Genomic DNA, 20,631 nt, shown 5'->3' on the forward strand with positions numbered 1-20,631 from the left:
GATCAAGTTCAAGATGTCACAGAATCACAAATTTTGAGAGCTAGAAGGGTCCATAGTGGCCATTTAGTCACACATATATATAAAAAGAATCCCCAATAAGACACTGTAAAAGCCTCTTCTTGAAGACCCTCCAAGGAAGTGGAACAGACTATCCAGATAGCCCAGCCCATTTTAGGAAAGCTTCAGGAAATCAAGCTTAAATTGGCTTTATTTTAACTTTCACCAAGGTGAATTATGAATAATTAATTATTTCCTTTGCATAGAATCTTGGAGAGGGGTTGGAGACAGAGAGACAGAGACAGAGACAAAGAGACAGAGAGAAAGATTGAGAGGAGGGAGGAAGGGAGGGAAGAAGAGAGGGGAAGAAGGGAGGAAGGAAAGGTCATTAAAGCATCTTCATTTAAAAAAGAGAACAGAAGAAAAGTCAAAAAGAAGGGTCAACAGGCAAGAGAGCTTTTAAAACTACAGATTGATCTTCTTATATATTTTAAAAGAAAAGCAAGATGTATATAATAGGTATCTGCAGTTTCTGGTACAATCCTCTTTTTCTATCTTAATATATGCACATATATGTAAATATATGTATGTATTTGATATGTTTTAAGTTCAGAATTTTTTTAAAAAGAGGGAAAAACCAACCTCGGAATATCTGGATTGGACCCCGAGATCTGATACTTCTTTACTTACTATGTGACCTTGGAAAAGTCATTTTATTTCTTCTGGCTTGAGCATACTTTTTTTCAGATAAGAGGATCAGGCTGTAATCTCCAAGGTCACATCTAGTCCTAAATAACCAGTTTGTATCCACTGTTAATTCCTATGATTCTGTTTGGAATACCCTTATAAAGAGTTTTGCTGAGGCATGGCCTCATATTCCAGGCTGACCTTGTCTACCAGTCTTTTTTGCTGTATACGATAGCATTTGAGGAGTAAGATTTGACCCATGTTCTAGCTGCAATCATATAATAAGCACTTTGCCTGATAACAGGGTTCCACGTGAGGAGGTAAGCCTTTGAATGATGGGGCAAGTTTGGACATAGGCTTATATCTACCTATACTGGTATTTTTTCAATGGGGTTGACCTCCATGAAAATTAGTGTTAAAAATGATTACAATTAAAAAGTGGCTTCTTATTGGTTTGAAAGGTCAGGAGCATCAGTGTTCTTGTATGTCACGTTTCTTGATGGGAGAGAGAAAATCAAAATGTACAAGGCATGTTCTTTGGAAGAAATGCTCCCTTTTGAGTCAGTTTCTTTACATGTAACATGAGGCAGTTGAGTCAGATGACTTTTAAGGCTCCTTCTCATTCTTCTATTCTACGATTTCACCATATTATGAAATCCACAAGCTCAGAGAACAGATCATAATCAATTTACTGCAAGTATATTCAAAGTATTTCTCAAGAATCAAGTATTAGAGCAAATATCCTTCTCTCCATGACCATCACCATTGAGAACTGGACACAGGGGGAAGGAAAGATAGGAAGGCAAACAGAACACATGAAAACATCAGAGATGTTATGCTTAATTACTTCTGGAGACTAAAAGAAGAGAGAATTCAAAGAGGAAGAAAAGAAGGAATGAATAAAAAAGGGAACAAAGGAGAGAAAAAAGGGAATTAAAAAGAAAAAAGAACAGATAGGAGAAAGAAAGGAATAAGAGAAGCAAATGGAGAGAAGAGGAGAAAATGTGAGATAACTTATTTAACAAATGGCAAAGTGAAGGGGGCAGAGGACAGCATAAACCATCCCAAACTGCCACATGCTCAGGAAAAGGAAAATATCAGTAGGGAGGGTGGAAAAAGAAGCGGGCTGCCCCTGCTCCTCAGTCACATCCTTTCTCAGGGTGAATGAGCTCATCGATGATGTCATTGTCTCTGAGTCATACCACCATTGGAATCAGAGGTGGAAAAAGGCCTGTTAGGTCATCAGGTCCAACCCTTCTGGCTACCAGGGGTCAATTCAACAGTATATTCTCTTGAGCTTTGTCTTGTCTAGTCTAGTCCTGAAATGACTCAAACAATGAAGACTTCCACCTAAACCATTGGAAGAAATTTTAGCCATTTACCTGCACAGCCAAAATAACAAATAAAGGTGAATTAAAGATGCCTTTTATCCAACTTTCAGGTCTAGACTTGACTCAATTTTTGATACCAAATACCTGAAACAATTCCCCACTCCTTCCAAAGCTCTCCCCTCTCCAATCTGTCCTTTGCAGAGCTAGCAATCAATCAATCAATCAATAAGCATTTATTTTGTTGTTATTCCGGCATGTCCAACTCTTTGTGGCCCCATTTGGGATTTTTTGGCAAAGATCCAGGATTGGCTTGCCATTTCCTTCTCCAGCTCACTTTACAGATGAAAAACTAAGGCAAAAAGGATTAAGTGACTTATCCATGGTCACCCAGCTAGTAAGTGTCTGAGGCCACATTTGAACTCATGTCTTCTTGACTTCAGGTCTGGCACTCTATATACCATACCATCTAGTTGTCCATGTTATTGTTGTTTAGTCATTTCAGTAATGTCTGACTCTTCTTGGCTCTTTGGGGGGTTTTCTTGGCAGTGATACTGGAGTGATTGGCTATTCCCTTCTCCAGCTCATTTGAAAGATGAGAAAACTGAGGTTGCAAAAGAGGCAAAAGACAAAGACTAAGTGGGGAGACAACATGAGCAAGGCAGTGACATGGCTTGACCTTCGTTTTAAGAAAATCACTTTAGGGGCTGAATGGAGGATGGATTGGAGCAGGGGGAGACGTGAGCCAGGAAGACCCATCAATAAGCTATTGTAGTAATTCATTGAGGTTCACAAGTAGGATGGGCTCTTCAGTGAATACTGAGCTCCACATCACCAGAAGCCTTCCAGAGAGGGGTTAAATGGATACTTTTGGGCAACAGTGAACCCCCTACTTCAAACACTAAGAATCTCTGCCTAACCTGACAAGTCCCTGCACAACCTTACAAGGAGATGACCTGGCTTGAGCCAAGAGATAGGATTTGATTCCTATTCTTTTTGAATGCAAGGGGAAATGACAACTGATGATGAAAGAGAAAGAATGTTTAGAATGGAGAAAGTCACCAAGGACTGGCTCAGCTAAGGCCTTAGTTCTCTTTATATGAAGGTTTATATTCCTTTGCAAAACCCAATACAGGTCAAGGCATCTCCTTTAAAGACCTGAATTGTTCTGGGACAGAGAAAGAGGATAGTTTTCTTCCTCAGCACTTTCTTCCAAAGGTGGAAGAATCAATCCAGAAGATGGAAATCCATGAATGTGGCCCCCAAAGCAGAGATGACTCTGCTAATTCACCAGCTATGTATGCTATTCTTAACAAGTCACTTCTCCTGGGCCTCCCTCATGAATCATGGTTCCATAACTGAAGGTTGGGTGGATGGGAGAAGAAAAGATGAAGACAGCAGGGCGCTGGCAAAATTGTGAAATGGCCAGAAAACGAGGAGTAAAGTGAGGCTGTGTGTTAGAGTAGAAAGATCCCAGGCTGTGGAGTAAAAAGACTTAGGTTGAAGGCTACCTCTGAGACTTTCCGTGGAACCTCAGGCAAGACACTTTGCCTCAGTTTCCTCATGTGTAAAATGAGCTGGATTAGAGCACACATTTTTAACCATTTTTTTATGTCATGGACTAATTTGGCAGGCTGATGAAACCTCTAGAACCCATCTCAGAATAATGTTGCTAAAAGCATAAAATAAATTATATAGGATGACCAAGGAAACCAATTACATTTAAAAAGGCATCATGTTTTTAAAAACTAAGGCAGGGGCCCCAGGCTAAGGGACCCTGGATACAATAGCCTCTGAGGTACTTCTCAGTTTAGGGCTCTGGGTCTATACATTTATTCTTGAGTCTGAGCATGGTGGCTTGGCTTTTCCTAAAACGGTCCTAGAGAGGCAAACAGCAATAAACCTGAGAGCCCTGGGAAGAAGAGTTGGGGCAGAAGTTTCTCCATGGAGGGAATATGTTGTATATCTTCTCTCTAGCTCTAAAATCTAAGCCTCATGAGTATAGGAACAGTCCCTCCCTCCTTGTTTTGTCTTCATATCCCTGGTCCCTAATAAAGTGCTAGGCATATGCTAGGTGAACAATAAATACCCATCAATTGATTGATTGATTGATTGATTGGCATTTCTCTTCTGGTGTTATTGATGGATAGAACACCTGCAGAGAAAACTCCCTATGACAATACGGATTGATATCTGCCCTGTCCCCTCAATCTGAGAGGGACTGAGAGCAGAGAGAGAATGTGATCAGGATCACATAGCCAGTATGTGGCAGAGGCAGGACATAAATCTAGCACTTCCTTCCTCTCACTCTAACCACTAAGCCATGTTGCCTCTCGGAATTTATTTTACATTTACCCATCTCTGTATCTGTTGGGTTTTTCCCCAAGAGCATGCTAATTTGTTGTGAGAAGGGGGCAGAATTATTTTCTCCATCCCTAGCACAGTGTCTGGAACACAGTAGGTGTTTATAGATTGTTTGCTAAATTGAATATCCTGCCATTCTCTGAAATGAGTCACTGTTGAAATGTGTGACCAACAGATAATGGAGTCCGGGAAGGTTTATTAGAGCTGAAACATTGTTTTAAAAGGGAGAACTTAGGAGACAATAAAGTATGACTTCAGGGGAGCCCTGACATCATTAAAAAAGATAGCAATGACTGACTGAGCAGTCAGAAGAGAGATCCAAGTCCAACTCGATTCTTAATCTGTCGGGTGACCTTGGGAAATTCGTGGCTCTGTAAATACAGGTTGGAGGAAATGGGAGTGTTAAATGAAGAAAGAAAGAAAGTTCATGATGGAGCAGGAGGGCTCTCTTCAAGGATTCTGAACTACTGCCATGTGAAACAGGGGTTAGCCTCATTCTACTTGACTCCAGAAACCCTTGATTTCTAATGGAGTGGTGGGTCCAGGCTCCCCATATGGGAATGCCTTCCAGTAACGCAGATCGGCAAGTGTTCTGGAACTTAGAGGACTACAGATTCAGTCAGAAAGAAACTTAAGGGCCTTTTAGTCCAGCCTCTAAGTTTATAAAAGAGAAAACTGGGGTCTAGAGAAATTTAACAACTTGCCCAATGTCCCATAGTTATTATGTCACAGAGGTGGGACTTGAACCTAGCTTTTGCAACACCAATTCCCTTGCTCTTTCCCTTGCACCACACATTTATTAGAAAGTTGCCTAGGAGCCTGAAAAGTGAAGTGACTTGTCCACAGTCATACAACTCTGACATCCAATGTCTGGAGGCAGGTCTTCCCTGACCCCAAAGCCAGTCTTCTCACCACTACATCATATTGCTGTTTATAAGTACCGTTGCATGAAGTAAATGAAAAGGGATAGATTTCTTTTGCTTAGTTGCAGAAAGCAGAATTAGGAAAAAGCTTTTCTCCTCACTTATTCTCTCCTCCCAGGATCTTTTCTCCCAACATCATCAAGATATGAAGCTAGAGGATATGGCTGGAACTAATGAAGAGGAAAATTAAATCTTGATGCAAGATGGCAACCCATTCATTAGTGTTATTCCAAAGTCAAGTGGGCTGCCTTGGGAAGTGGCCTCCCCTTCCCTGGAGATCTTCAGAGAGCCACAAGTTTCCATGTAGATCCAAGTTGTCCAAGTTCTCTGATGGCCCTCACATTTCTAATACTCTCTGATTTTAGAGTCCTCTGCAAAGCTCTGACTGAAGTAATATAGACCTAGAGCTGCTGCTGCAGAAATGGGTACGAGACTGGAGACAGAGAATTAAACACACTCAAATGGGTCTGCAAACTCATTGAATTAGAATCCTGCCAATAGTACAGATTGCATCCCATCTGTGCCTCCAGATTCTAGCAGACTTTTGTCTCTTTCCTCCCAGAAGTTCACAACAAGGAGTCCGTCGGATGCGATGGAAGCCTTCCTCTCTTTCACCTTGCATTGCAGGGATCCCCAGCAGACCGCTCCGGCTGTGTACTCGTCATTCCTTACCCTGGTCACGGGACCAGCTCATCCTCTCTTCCCAGCAGACCTTTTCCAGCTAACTCCCATTCTTCTCCAGTGTTCCCCTCTGTCCCAGCCCGCTCACACCCACCATGTACATATGGAAGCTAAAATGGCTCATCCCACCTTTGCTTGATTCTCTATTTAGCATCATCATGCTTTCAGCAAATGCCAGAAATAGGACACAGCAAAAGGAAATTGGGTGGGTGGGTGGAGTGAAGCGTTACATAAGGAAGGTGAGTGAGAGGATGCTAAACTGAACACTCACAAACGACAGATGCTAGGGTAGAGAGAAGCAGCCCATGGCCTTTGGGGTTCAACTCTATGGTAAGGGATGAAAAAACTAAGCTGGAACACAGGGATGGCTAGCTACCACTAGTGAGTAATCAGATTACAGACTTAGAACTGGAAGGAAGATCAGAAATCATCTAGTCCAGAAGTTCTCCCTGGAATCTACAAACTTAAAAAAAAATAAACCTTCACCTTCTGGCTTAGAATCTATGCCAAGGATCAGTTCCAAGACAGAAGAATAAAGGCTGGGCAATGGGGATAAAGTGACTTGCCAGGGTCATACAGCTAGGAAATGCCCAAAACAAGATTTGAACACAGGACCCCCAGTCTCCAGGCCTGACTCTCTAGCCGATGAGCCACCTGCTTTTACAGATCCACAAACTTTTAGTCCTATTTTTATAACTATCACTCACTCCCTAAGCTAAAGCCTGTCAATTTTACCTTTGAAATATACCTCAAATGTACCCTCCTCTCTTTTGAAAATCTGGTGTAGACTTCCATCACCTCATGCTTGGACAAGAGTAATAACCTGCCAATGGGTTTACCTACCTCGAGCATCTCCCCAATATAATACCATTCTCCATTCAGCCACTAAAGTGATTTTCCTAAAGCACAGGTCCATCCATGTCACCTCCTCCTCCCCCTCAATAAACCCCAGTGGCTCCCTATTGCCTCCAAGATCAAATACAAAATATTCTGGCATTCACAGCCCTTCATAACTCAGACCCCTTCTACCTTTCCCATCTTCTTACAACTTACCCCCCCCAAATATTCTCTGTAAAAATAATTACCTTCCAGCTTATAATCAATATTATGCATTAGTTCCGCAACGGGGGTTAGGTGGTTTGACCAGGGTCACACAATGAGGAAGTGGCTGAGATTAGATCTGAACCCAGGACCTCCCCTCTCTAAGCCTGGATCTCAACCCTGTTGTTATTTCGAAGAAGAGAAAACTGGAACATGCAGCCAAAGACTTGTAGCCCGCTCTTGACCAACACAGTCTTAGTTTTCAGCACTTGGCTCATCGAATTCTTGTTATTGCTATTCCCGAAACTGAAATCCCTTTTTATTTGGGCACAGACCATATGCCCTGTTTCCCAAGCTACAGCTTACTTACCACTGGGGGGAAACTGAAAAGGAGAGTATTGTAATAACTACCCCCCCCCATACTATCAGGACTGGTGAGGAGAGTCTATCAGAGGCCATTATGTCAATATACACAAAGTGTATTTACTCCCACTGTAGCCAGACAAACACCTTTAATGTCCTTTTCCCACATTATTAATATTCAGTTCCATCATAACCATCCTCTCCTGCCTCATGGTGCTGCCCTGACTCTGGGCTCTCTGAAGCTATGTACAACTTCAGCCAGGTTCTACCATGTATAAACTGAATCTGCACATCGTTAGCAGCCAGCCCAGTGTTTGGCACATAGTGGGAGCTTTATGAAAGCAACCAATATGGTGGCAATAAAATGAAACATACTAGGTTTTGGTGGGACCATTGGGTCATCCCATCCGATCACCTGAAACTGGAAATTGAAGCACCAAATCTCTGCTTTCTTCTCAGTCTCCTTTGTCTGTTATCCTCTCTCCTGGGGAAGCCAGCCTTATCGAGATGCTTGGGGGAAGCCACAAAGGGATGCACTCATGTGCTGAGGTTCCAACAGGCATCCTGAAACTTCTATCGAGCTTGACTCCCCAGCCCCTGGGAACAAACCTGGCCTGGGAAGGTGAGTCCTGCTTGATACCACTGCCCAGCTGCCACCCCATATTCCCAGAAGGAAAGGGAATGCATGCATGAGGTTGTCCAGCCATTCGGTCGTGTCTGATTCTTCTAGACCCCATGGACCAAAGCATACCAGGTCCTACTACCCTCCACTATCTCCTAAAGTCTGTCCAAGTTGAGTTGGTTGTTTCTGTGATGCTATCTATCCATCCGCTGCTATTCCCTTCCCCTTTTGTCTTCACACTTTCCCAGCATCAGGAGCTTTTCCAATGAGTCCTTTCCTCTCATTATGTGACCAATTCCTCTTCAGTCTCAATACTTTAAGGAGATGACTTCAGACTGGAAGTTCAGAGACTGAAGAGGAAGTTTAAATACTTAAGTATTGACTGATTTGATCTCTTTCCTGTCCAAGGAGCTCTCAAAAGTCTTCTCGAGCACCTCAATTTGAAAGCATCATTTCTGCAGGGCGCAGATTTCCTTTTACTCCAACTCTTCTAGCCATAGTCTGCTACTGGACATAGAAGTAACTATCAGAATATATACACATAGATGTGTGTGTATAGAATACTGTATGGAATATATATTGTATTCTATTATATATTGATATATGATATATATAATATGTAACGATATATACATTGATGTGTATATTTTATGTAGCATGTTTAATAATATTGTATCTATTGCATGAAATATTATAGTAATTAACACGAATAAGGTTATCTGGAGAAAGCCCAGGACGCGGTGAATGCCCTCGATGTCTTCGATGTCTGACCAGGCTCTTAGTGTTCCACAGTCCCCGCTTCAGCCACCTTCATGGCTGTCAGCCTCACTCACTCTTCCAGAGTTATCAAAATTCACTGGCAGGACAATAGCAAACATTACCAGTGATGATCTGCTCTAGCTTCTTGGCACAAAAGGCAAGAAAGCTGGGTGAAAGATGACCATCAAAGGGGGATGAGCAGCCCTGAAGATCATATAAGGAAAAGGGGCAGAAAGTAGAGAGTAGGATGGGAAATGGTTCCTACTAGCCTGTTCGTTCTAAACCAGGCACCAGTGTTTGTTTTTTTTCAGCTATTCATATCAAATATTCTTATAAAGGTAGACCTTGGAATAAGACGGAGTCACTGAGGCCAATGATTGGTAAGATGTGCTACAGATTACCATGTTGTTCTGAACCCAAAGTTAGGAATTTTGGTTATTCCAAAAGCAGGGATAATACAGCCAAGGATCCAAAAAGATCCTAAGAATTTCCAAACAAGTCAAATTTGCCCACTTTTATCCACATGAGAACAGTGAAGAGTCATGGGGCAAAAGGGGACAATGTTAATAGAGTTCAAGCTGGAAAGGAGGCCAGAGGCCAGCTGGTTCTACCCTTTCATTTGACAAATGTAGAAAATGAGGCTCGGGGAAGTGACATTTGCCAGAGATGACAGAAGTAATAAGCTTCAGTGCTTGAATGTAGATCCACTGATTTCAGCTCTGGCCTCAGGAACTAGTTAAACACTAACTAGTTAAACACTAGTTGAACGAAGAAAGTTAAACACTTTCTTCATCTTTTGAGCAAAGTCTATGAACTTTTAACCAGTTGCTCTAAGGTTCTCTCTAAAGAACAATGACCAAATCTCAAACAATTATACGAGACAATCCTAACTGGGCTGACAATAGAAAAAAGAAAAGAGGCTGTGAGTTAAACGATAGGTAGATAGATAGATAGATATAAGTATCTCCTTGCTGCTGCTGCAAGCCAACTTAATTATCTTCCATTAACATTAAACTGTCAGGGTCTGCTTGAGCCAGTTAGCTCTAATGACCTTCCTCAGTCTGCACCTTGTTACTCTCCCATGTTTCATGTTTAGGAGGAGAGAAGACTCCAGCTGCTCAAACCTGACAGAGCTTAATTTACATTTGGCCTTCATTAGAAAGGGAGCAAGAATCATTGAGACCAAATGGAAAAGCCAGACTTGGGGGGGTTATGAAAAATTCACATGGCATTTTTCCTTTTATCTGACAGTTCTGATTAAAGAAGCATCCATCAACCAGAGACACGTAGACCATAAGTATAAGGGACACACTTAAAATTCTATACAGCAAGACAAGACCCAAGGGCCAGAGTGACTCTCTAGAGGAAGGCTAAATTGGTCTTAGAAAGTCGACATGTCTTCTTGGCAGCCTGAACTGGACATCTGGGCCAGCGACCTTTGATATCTGACTTCTAGAAACAAGAGGGCAATGAACTGCATCGGGAGGAAAGTATATCGGCTAGCCCACTGCACTCGGGACACAGGAATGCATGCTCTGGTACTGAATATGCCATGGAATAAATGTCCAAAGCAGGTCACTTCTTTGTCTGGGGTTCTTCCACTTGAAGAGGAAGTCAAGTGGACTGCAAAGACAGGTCGACATGATGGAAAAAACACTAGACTCAAATTCCATCTCTGTGTTTCTTTGAGTCTTAGCTCCGATGCCACCTTCTACAGGAAGCCTTTCCCAATTGCCCTCAATTCTAGTGCCTTCTCTCTTGGCTATTGCCAACTTCTCCATAATATATAATATAATATAATAAATATAATTAATATAATATAATATAACATAACAACGTAACGTAATGTAATGTAACGTAACGTAATGTAATGCAACATAATAGAATATAATATAACAAAGTATAATATAACAGTATAATATAATATAACATAGCATAGTATAGTATAATATAACATAGTATAATATAATATAACAAAGTATAATATAATATAACATAGTATAGTATAGTATAATATAGTATAACATAACATGATATGATATGGCATAATATAGTATAATATAGCATAGTATAATATAACATAGATTAAATTAATATAATATAGTTTAGTATAATATAGTATCGTATAATATAACAAAATAGAGTATAATACAGTATGGTATAATATAATACATTTCTATATAGAATATATTTCATATAAAAAGATATAAAATATAATATATATTTTTTGCTTCTAGAAATCCTATTATATTATATATTATACATATGTTATATTATATGTATATTTATATAATACTGTATATAATATAAAGGTATATACACTATATAATATATACATGCATATATTATATTACACTACACTATATACATCATATCATATGTCGTGTCATGCTATGCTATGCTATATTATGTTGTTATGTTATGTTATGTTATGTTATGTTATGTTATGTTATGTTATGTTATGTTATGCTATGCTATGCTATGCTATGCTATATTATATTATACCATACTATATAATGCTCCTTGAGAGCAGGGACTATTTTTCTATTCTTTGTTATCTCCAGGGTTTAGCACAGTGCATGGCACACAGTAGGTGCTTAATAAATACTTCTTGGCTTGACTTTATTGTGTGATGCAGCATCCTTCCCTCTTCTAGGAATGTTGCTTCTATAGGATTATCAAAATGTTCACTATTCATCCCAAAGGGTTATTGTTACAGCAATCTATAACAATATTATGGAAATGTAAGTTCTTGGTAAGAAAGAACAGCTATTTCCTGGCAGAGTTGTTTTCAAGATAAAAGAATATGATATTAGAATTGGAAAGGATCTTGGGAGCCATCAGATTCAACTTTTCATACAGGGAAACACTGATGTTGTTTTTTGTGTACATGTTGCCATATGATGCAGTACAATGGAAGCTTGGAGTATAAAGACTAACTCGTTCATTTTTGCCTTTGTCACCATCAGCTGTGACACAGACGATAGTGTGCTTGTTCTGAAGTCAGGGAGAACTGAGTCAAAGTGGACTTTGAATATTTACTAGCCCAGTGGGAGGGTAGGGAGGATGTTGGCTTTGGAACCAAAGGAACTGCACTTGAAGGTTAGCACCACTAACTTAATTCCTGTGTGACCTTGGACAAATCTCAACTTATTGGCCCCTGGTTTCCTCCTGTGTAAAATGAGTGGACTAAATAAACCCTGAGGTCCCTTCCAGTTCTAAGTCTATGGTCCCCTGACTCCCTAATTAAGGCTCTACCTAGTCATGTGGTCCTGAGTTTGGGGCAATTCTGAAAGACTTGTTTACTAACTTACAAATGTCTTTCAATCTCCATCAATGGAAGAATTTTACTGTGATAATGAATTCACAGATCCCTGAAGCATTAATGATATATTCCCAATACCTGTCACAGTTCAAGGTACTTAATGAATCTCCCCCCTTAAAATGAACTGAAGAAAGGATATATCAAAATGCTGGAAGCATCTCAAATTTTGACTTGAAGCATTACAGATATAGAGTTGGAAGGGACCTTGGAAATTATCTAGTCTGATTCTCCTGTTTTATAGAAAACAAAACTGAGACCCAGAGAAGGTAATCAACTTGCTAAAAGTCAAAAAGGGACGAAACGAGAGAATTAGAATTTGAATCCAGATTTGTTGACTCTAAATACAGTAGCATTTCTAACATTTCACTGGCTTTGTTATCATAAACAAACAAAAATAAAAAATACATCTCAGGATTTAAGATGGGTTCTATTTTAGGATTTCTAGAAGCAAAAAAGTAAACTATTAAACAAAATTATTCTTGATTATGTTGAATGTATTATATAAGGGAAAATCCATTTCTAATCTATCTACCCCTCTAATTTTATAGATTCCAGCAAGATTTGCCTAAAGTCACAGAGGCAGTGAATGATGTTCAGAATTTGAACCCAAGTCCAAAGGGTGTCAAAGCCAGCACTCTTCACAGAGTATGACTTCAGGGATGTTGTTTTGAATAATAACTGTTATGATTTATAGAGCACTTGAAAGTTAGCAGACTGCTCTACCTATTATCTCTCATTCTTCACAACAACATTGGGAGCTAGGCTTCGAACTCGTCTTCCTGCCTCCGAGTTCAATATTCCATCCATAACAGCACCCAGCAATCCCATTTACAGGCAAGCTCAAGGATCAGAAAGATACACCAGTAATGACAATGCAAGAAAGTAAATGTGGAATGTGCAGAAAAGTCGAGTTAAAAGACTACCTGAGTCCTGGGGGAAGGCTTTTTACCACGCAGGGGAATCAAGGAATGCTGGTGAAAGAGGCCATTTGGGTTGAGTAGGAAGTCACCAGGCAGAAGAACCTTATTTATAAGCTTCAGAGGAAATCTGGTTCGTATTAAGTTCACATATTAATTTCAGAGAAGTTACAAATCTCCTTTGAGGATCATATACAATGAGGACATGTTTAGCATCTTATTCAATTAGAAGAGATCCTGGGAAAATGTTGACATAAGGATGTAACAGGGAGAGCTTGAGATAATTACAACATATTTATACAGAGCCTCGACAAATTACAGAGTGCTCTCTTCCATCCCATGAGGTAGACAGAACAAACGAACTTCTTCCACCTATGCTGATAGCAAGCCTTCCATTTTTAGTCGTAATAAAAGAGTCCTAGGGAGTTGTTAGAGGCACATTGAGGTTAAGGGACTTGTCCAGGGTTCCATAGCTTCCAAGTGCCAAGAGGTAGGATTTGAACCCAGGTCTAGCTGACTTCAACCCTTGCACTTAATCAGCAGACTAGCAGCCTTTGAATCAGACAATCAGGAAGTTATACGTCCTTTGGCACTTAGATCGCTAGTTGACTTATGCATGTTAATGTGTTGCCCAATTTTGTCAGCTAAATTGTAAGCATGTTGAGGGTGGGGAACATATTTTACCCTTCTGGGTACTGGGAAAGGAGGGGAGAGAAGGTCAAGGGAGGTAAGGAGAAGCGATCTTCTCTGGTCATTTTTCTGTGCATTGACGGGCACCGTTGAGATGGCAGGGACTTAGTTGAAGGAGTGGGGCAGCTAGGAGGCAAGTGGATGGAGTGCTAGCCCTGAAATCAAGAAGACTCTTCTTCCTGAGTTCAAATCAGGTCTCAGACACTAGCTAAGGATCCTGAACAAGTCATGTACCCTTATTGGCCTCAGTTTCCTCATCTGTAACGTAATAGAGAAGGAAATGGCAAGTCACTCCAGTATCTTTGCCAAGAAAGCTCCAAATGGAGTCACAGAGTGACAAACACAACCCCAAAATGACTGAACAACAACAGCTAAAGTCAATCTAGATGCCAGCTGGGGAAGCTAGTCTTGACTTGGGAGCCTCTTATAACGTGCATGGCTAATGGACTAAATATTGAGACAGCTCTGGAGCCTAGAGGTTAACAATGGCACATATTTCATCCCAACCAACCTAAAGCTAACTTGATTTTTTAAGCAAGAGGAGAGTTTAAGTCTTATAATAAATAACATTCAGATACTAATAGCTTAGACATTACAAAATGCTTCATAGACATTACAAATATGTTATCTCATTTGAGTCTCCCATAGGCAATGATGACATCAGTATCACCATTTTACAGGTAAGTTTCAGAGAGCGTAAGTAATTGTCTATGGCCATATAACTAGCAAGTGTCACGGATAGTGTTTGAACCCAGGTCCCTCCTGGTTCTAAATCTATCACTGTTATATCCAATTGTCTAGACCCGCCTCCCCACCCTCAACACACTGTTCAGAGGAGGAAATAGAAGGTCAGAGAAGGATAATAAATTGCATAATAATTATGGGCAAGGATGAGATTTGAATCCAAGGCTTGTGGACTCCAAGGTTCCTCCCAGAAAATCAAGCTGTGGGACCATCTCCTTTTTCCCTTGGGTCTTTGGCTGTGGGAATAACTTAAGTGTCAACCTAGCTAATATTTTACAGCCAGGACCTGAATTTCATCAGGCACTGCTCATTAGGTAGATTCTCAGCTCTCTCAACCACCTAGGGACTTCCGGGTCTATTGGGTTTCTCAGGGACTTGAACTTTCTCACTTATCCATCTCTAACAGGATTCATTAAACTGGCATTCCCTTGCTGTCCTCTTCAAAAAAGAGGCTGAGTTCCTAGGAAATAATTAAGAAGAAGAAGAAGGAAGGGGGCAGCTGGGTGGCTCAGTGGATGGAGAGCCAGGCCTAGAGATGGGAGGTCCTGGGTTCAAATCTGGCCCCATACACTTCCCAGCTGTGTGACCCTGGGCAAGTCACTTGACCCCCATTGCCTAGCCCTTACCACTCTTCTACCTTGGAGCCAGTACACAGTATTGACTCCAAGATGGAAGGTAAGGGTTTAAAAAAAAAAAAAGAAGAAGAAGAAGAAGAAGAAGACCAAGAAATCTCTGTCCAAAGAAGACCAAATCATCTCAGACCCAGTAACTTGGATTCAAGTGAGGAGAGACAGAAAAACAAAGATTTCAAGGTTAACAAATGTCGAGCTGTTTACATCCACAGCATGATACATTTGATCTCGCCATTCCTTTCTCCCAAGCTCCCATTCCAGTACTCACCTCCTTGAGCCAGAGAAGTTTGGGAGGCTGCATTTCCACAGACATCGCCCCACCAACAAATTTCAGAACTTGATGCCTGGTTCTGTTGATCCTCTCTACTTGACTAGCTGCACGGTGGTCCATCCACATGATGATGTTTCGATTGGAGTCCCCTGATTCAGGAGGACACAGAGACAATGAGAGAGGTGGAGATAGAGAGAGAATACACAGAGGCAGAGAGAGAAAGGGAGAGACAGATAGACAGGCAGATAGACAGACAGAGAGACAAAGAGAGATGTGGAGAGAAACAGACAGAAACAGAGAGAGTCAGAGAGACAGAGAGAGACAGAGAGAGAGATAGAGAGAGAGAGATAGAGAGAGACAAGAGAGAGACAAAGAAGAAAAAGAAAGAGAGACAGAAATATAGACAAGGAAAGAGACAAATAGGGAAGTAGAGATAATGAGAATGAGAGACAGAAATATGAGGAAAAAGTTAAATGAAGAAAGGCAGAGAGGACAAGAAACAGAATAAGAGACACATAATCTTTCCTCTTCAATCCAACAAGGATTTGTCTGAGCACCTGTGTATAATCAACCAATTAACAAGCATTAATTAGCCCCTAGCTAAGTGCTAGATACACAAAGGCAAAAAATCCCTTGCCCTCAGAGAGCTTACACTCTAAAGGGGGAGACAACGGGTATCTAAACTGGTATCTAAACTGGTATCTAAAATCTAAGTCTAGAGTGAATCAAAAGTGACCTCAGAGGAAGGCAGAAGCCATTCTAGGGGCCTGCAAAGGCCAACTAGAAAAGGTTAGATTTGATTTGGATCTTAAGGAAACTAAGGCAGGAAAGAGGCCATTTCAGGTATGGGGTACAGTCGGGCCAAAGGCATGGAGGTGAGAAATGGAGATCACAGTATATGAAGGAGATTGAGTAGGCCAGTGTGAGTGGACCATGGTGATTATGGAGAGGAGAGCCAAGCAGTGGTGTCAGCTCAGATAGAAACAGGGGCCACCGAACCATCTTGATGGATCCCTGTGGGCTTGCCTACCGACTTAGTTTTAAAATGTAATATCATCTAAGTTTTATTGAATTCTGGTTTCTTTTATTAAATATCTCTCAATGGCATTTTAATCTGCTTTGAGCCACACTGAGGAGTGTTGCGTGTTGAATGCAGTTCAAGGCTGGTTTGTTTAATATCTCTAGAAAACAGTACAACATTGGAGATGCCAGTTCTTTTCCAGGCAAGGGAAATTCAAAGATGTTCAACAAGACAGTGATTGCCCTCAGGGAATAGATACTTCAATGGAATAGTTAGGACATGCACCCAAGTAGGGATGATAAAAAGCAAAGTTTACAAAGGGGAAGGCAGAGATCTAAGGAACAAACCAAGAGGATTCTGAAGAGAGGAATCACCTTCCGCTGGGAGGAAGAGCAAGTGCACATTGAGCCCTCAAGCCCTGAAGGACCCCAATAGATGGCCAATGTAGAAGGAGGGAATTCCAAAGAGATCGGATGGCCAACATGAATGCTCCAGGGTGGGAAGATGGAGGAGGAAATTGGGAGCAGACTTAGTTGCTTGTTGTCTCCCCCTTTTGACGGAGCTTTTAAGCTCCTTCTTAGTTGACAGACTGTTAACTCAGTGCACAAGGAAAATAGATTTCATCGCGGTGAGTGGTATGAAGTGAGAGTACAAAGGTAGGCTGGGCAAGAACTGTGGGGGCTACGAAGACCAAGCTTGGGAATTTGGGGTTTCTACTTGAAGCAAGAAGGAGCCTCACAGTATCTCAGAGTTCCCTGAGAATTTAAAGGTCCCACTGAGGGTCATTCAGCCTCTAGGGCTTAGGACACTTAGCAAGGAGTAGCAGTGGGGAAGGTGACCCGTTCCGGCCCCCCACTGCCAAGGTAGCTTAGTCAACCTTTGGACAGCACCAGTGAATGAGGGCAGCTAGATGTCAACTCAAGAGTCAGGAAAACTCATCTTCCTGAGTTCAAATTGTCAACATGGAATCTAGAAACCCCAAACTCATAGCCTAGTAAGATATGATAAACCCCAAGTTTTAGGACTAGATTGTAAATTGGAGACCCCAAAGCTTGTACTTGTTCCCAGGGATTTTGGGGTCTCCAAATTATAGTCTAGTCCTAAAACTTGGGGTTCATCAGATTTTACTAGGCTACAAGTTTGGGGTTTCTAGATTCCTTGTTGACAAGCCTTTCCTCTTCCTAATCTATTGGTCACACAGCTGCCAAACTGACCTTCTCAAAGGCCTGACCATAAACCAAGAAACTCCAGATTGACTCTTGCCTCCATTAGGCCTCCTAATCCATTTCACCACACATTATTTCCCATTGTATTTTCTACACTGTATTCAAACTGCCATTCTTACTCTTCCTTAAAAACAATATTCAATCTCTCACCTTTATTCTTTTGCATAAACCATTCAACAACACCACCACCACCATCACCACCATCATCACCACCACCATCATCATCATCATCATCATCACTAGAATTTATATAACTCTTTAAGGCTTGCAAAACATTTTACAAATATTCTCTCATTGTATCCTTATAAAAACCCTGAGGAGTAAATGCTATAAGTATGGTGCCCATTTTCCAGATGAGCAAACTGGGAGAAAGGTTAAGTGACTTTCTCAGGATCAGTCACATAGCTAGTAAATATCTGAGGCTGGATTTGAATTCAGATCTTCCTGACTATAGGTGCAGAGTTCCTGTGAGTCAGTCCACTGTGCCTTCTAGCTGCCTTATGTCTTGCATGCACACATTCCTTATCTCTGCCTTAAAATCCTTAGACTGTTTCAAAGCTCTCCACCTCCTACATGAAGCCTTTCCTGTTCCCCCGGCCACTGGTGCCTCCCCCACCCCAAATTACCTGATATTCACTCAGAATAGATCTTTGCATTTATTTTGGCTGCGTGTTGTCTCCCTCCAGCCATCTGAGCTTTTTCTTTTTGTCTTTGGATCCCCAGTTCCCAGAATGGTACCTGGGACTTAATAAATGCCTAATTAATAACTGCATTGATAGATTAGGTCTATTAGATTTCATCTTCCTGGACATGACCCAGAGTTCTTGATTTGTAAGTTCTCGTAACCACAAGTCATGAAGGCTTTTGAGCAGGGGAGGACTGTTGTCAGATTCATTTATTAAAGAGAGGAGACAGGAAAGGGAAAGGGAGGGAGGGAAAGAGGGAGGGAAGGGGAAAAAGACAGACATGTAAAGACAGACTGAGACAAAGAGAGATGGGGACATACAGGGAGAGAGGAGAGAGACGGGTGGGGGGGAGAGACAGAGGGAAACAGAGAAAAGAGGAGGGAGAGGAGAGAAAGAGAGGGAGAGGGGGAGGTAAAGGAAGGAGGAGGGAGAAAAGGAGAAGGAGAAAGAGGAGGAGGAGGACGAGAGAGATAAAGATCCATCTCAGGACTGAAGCTATAAATTTCCAGCTGTTAAGGAGTGTATAGACGTTCCTATAGATTTATAAACGTCATGAGCAGTAAAAATGAAAGAATGATGGAGGGTCATAAATGCATTTTACTTAAAACTCATGTCCTATTTGGAACCTACTTGCTGGCTCCTTAACCTGGCCCCAGGGATCGTTCTCCTGATCTGAGGCATCTCCTCAGCTAAAATCCATTCAAGCTCTACCAACATTAACCAATTCAATGCCTTTAAAAAATAACAACCCAAACAGGTTTCCTTCCTCCTCTGGTATGTTAAACGAGGAAAACTTGCTTTAGGATCAGAGAAATTGGAGTCAGGCAGCCAGGATCGGCTCCCCGTGGATTTGTGTCTTCAAATCAGGACAACTTAATAGGCACACACACACTCACACTCACACTCACTCACACTCACACACACACTCTCACACACTCACACTCACACTCACACACTCACACTCACACACACACACTCTCTCACACACTCACACACACACTCACACACTCACACTCACACACACTTAAACACATACACATACATTCTCACAATACACACGTACACTCACTCAAACATACAGTCATACAAACAGACTCACAAATACGAATATTCACACACACATAGTCACACTCACATACATACACATATAAACACATACTCATATCTACACACTCAAACACACACATTCACACACTCACAAATACATACAAATATTCACATATACACATATATACACCCTTATACGTACTTATATTTACACATAAACGCACACTCATAAACACACACACACACACACACACACACACACACACACACAGCCTGGTCCTTTGATTTGACAAAATCTGTATTTTGGCAGGTCTGGGTGCCGCCTGCTCCAGATCTGACACCCCCTCCCCAAGGGCCCCCCAGTTGCTGCTTAAAGGAAGCGGCCGCTCCCCTCTAGGTTCCTGCACCCCTCTGGGAAAGCTCTAATTGTTGGAGGAGTCGCCGTGGACCTCCAGCCTACCCTGTCTTCCTTAGGGCTTCTCGGCACTGTTGGGTTGGGCCAGGTGGGGCCAGGTGGGGCCGGCACACATCTAACCTTTCTCTCACAGGATGCCCTTTCAAAGACTTGAAGCCATTTATCGGGGCTCCATGGAACTTCTTGCCTCCAAGCTAAATGACTCCAGATTCTCTCGTTGATCCTCATCTGATCTATGCTCGATACCTTTCACCATCCGGGAGGCTCTTCTCTGGACACTGTCCCACTGAGCAATTTCACTGTGTCTGAGGAGCTACCATTGCAGAAGCCCCTTCGACTGATATAGGCTGACCACTGCTCTTCAGTTTGTAGTCTGAGAAAATTTCCTGGGCCGCCGAGGGTTAAGTGACTTGCCCAGGGTCTCAGAGTCAGGGTGTGTCAGAAGCCATAATTGACCCCAGATCTTCCTGACAATGAAGCCAACTTTTTCCACCACACCATGCATTGTCCACTATGGTGCTTCAACAAATTCACCTCAGTCCAACAAGCATTTAAGTAGTTACTAAGTGGCAGATCCTGGGGATAGAAGGACTAAAAAAGTCATTCCTGCCCTGAAGAACCATTACTTGCCTGCCCCAGAGCAAATCCATCACCACACATTTGCCTGTGAAGCTCATATCCTACCCAAGGGGAAAGAGGCCGTGGAGCAAGTGTATTTTCTTAGGGAGCTAGAGCCTGGACCACAGGATTTACTATGCTCCCTGAAGGGAGCTCCCTGAAGAGGAATAATGCTCTACCAAAGCAGATGAACAGCTTCTCTGCAACCTAGCATCATAGAGATTGCCTAGGACAAAGAAAAGTTAAATGACTTGCATAAGGTCATGCACTTAGT

At 41.7% G+C, this 20,631-nt stretch overlaps 1 protein-coding gene across 2 annotated transcripts in view; it reads right to left on the reverse strand.

Annotated features, from left to right (window-relative positions):
* The window catches only part of FGGY (FGGY carbohydrate kinase domain containing), a 582,083-nt gene that overhangs the window by 521,835 nt on the left and 39,617 nt on the right, over window positions 1-20,631 (reverse strand). For both annotated transcript variants that reach the window (XM_007480500.2, XM_007480498.2), the window contains exon 4: window positions 15,342-15,493. In XM_007480500.2, the coding sequence (XP_007480562.2) occupies window positions 15,342-15,493 (152 nt within the window). The remainder of the gene's footprint in view (window positions 1-15,341; window positions 15,494-20,631) is intronic.

This window comes from Monodelphis domestica, chromosome 2 (assembly GCF_027887165.1).
Source record: "Monodelphis domestica isolate mMonDom1 chromosome 2, mMonDom1.pri, whole genome shotgun sequence".
Classification (NCBI taxonomy): Eukaryota; Metazoa; Chordata; class Mammalia; order Didelphimorphia; family Didelphidae; genus Monodelphis; species Monodelphis domestica.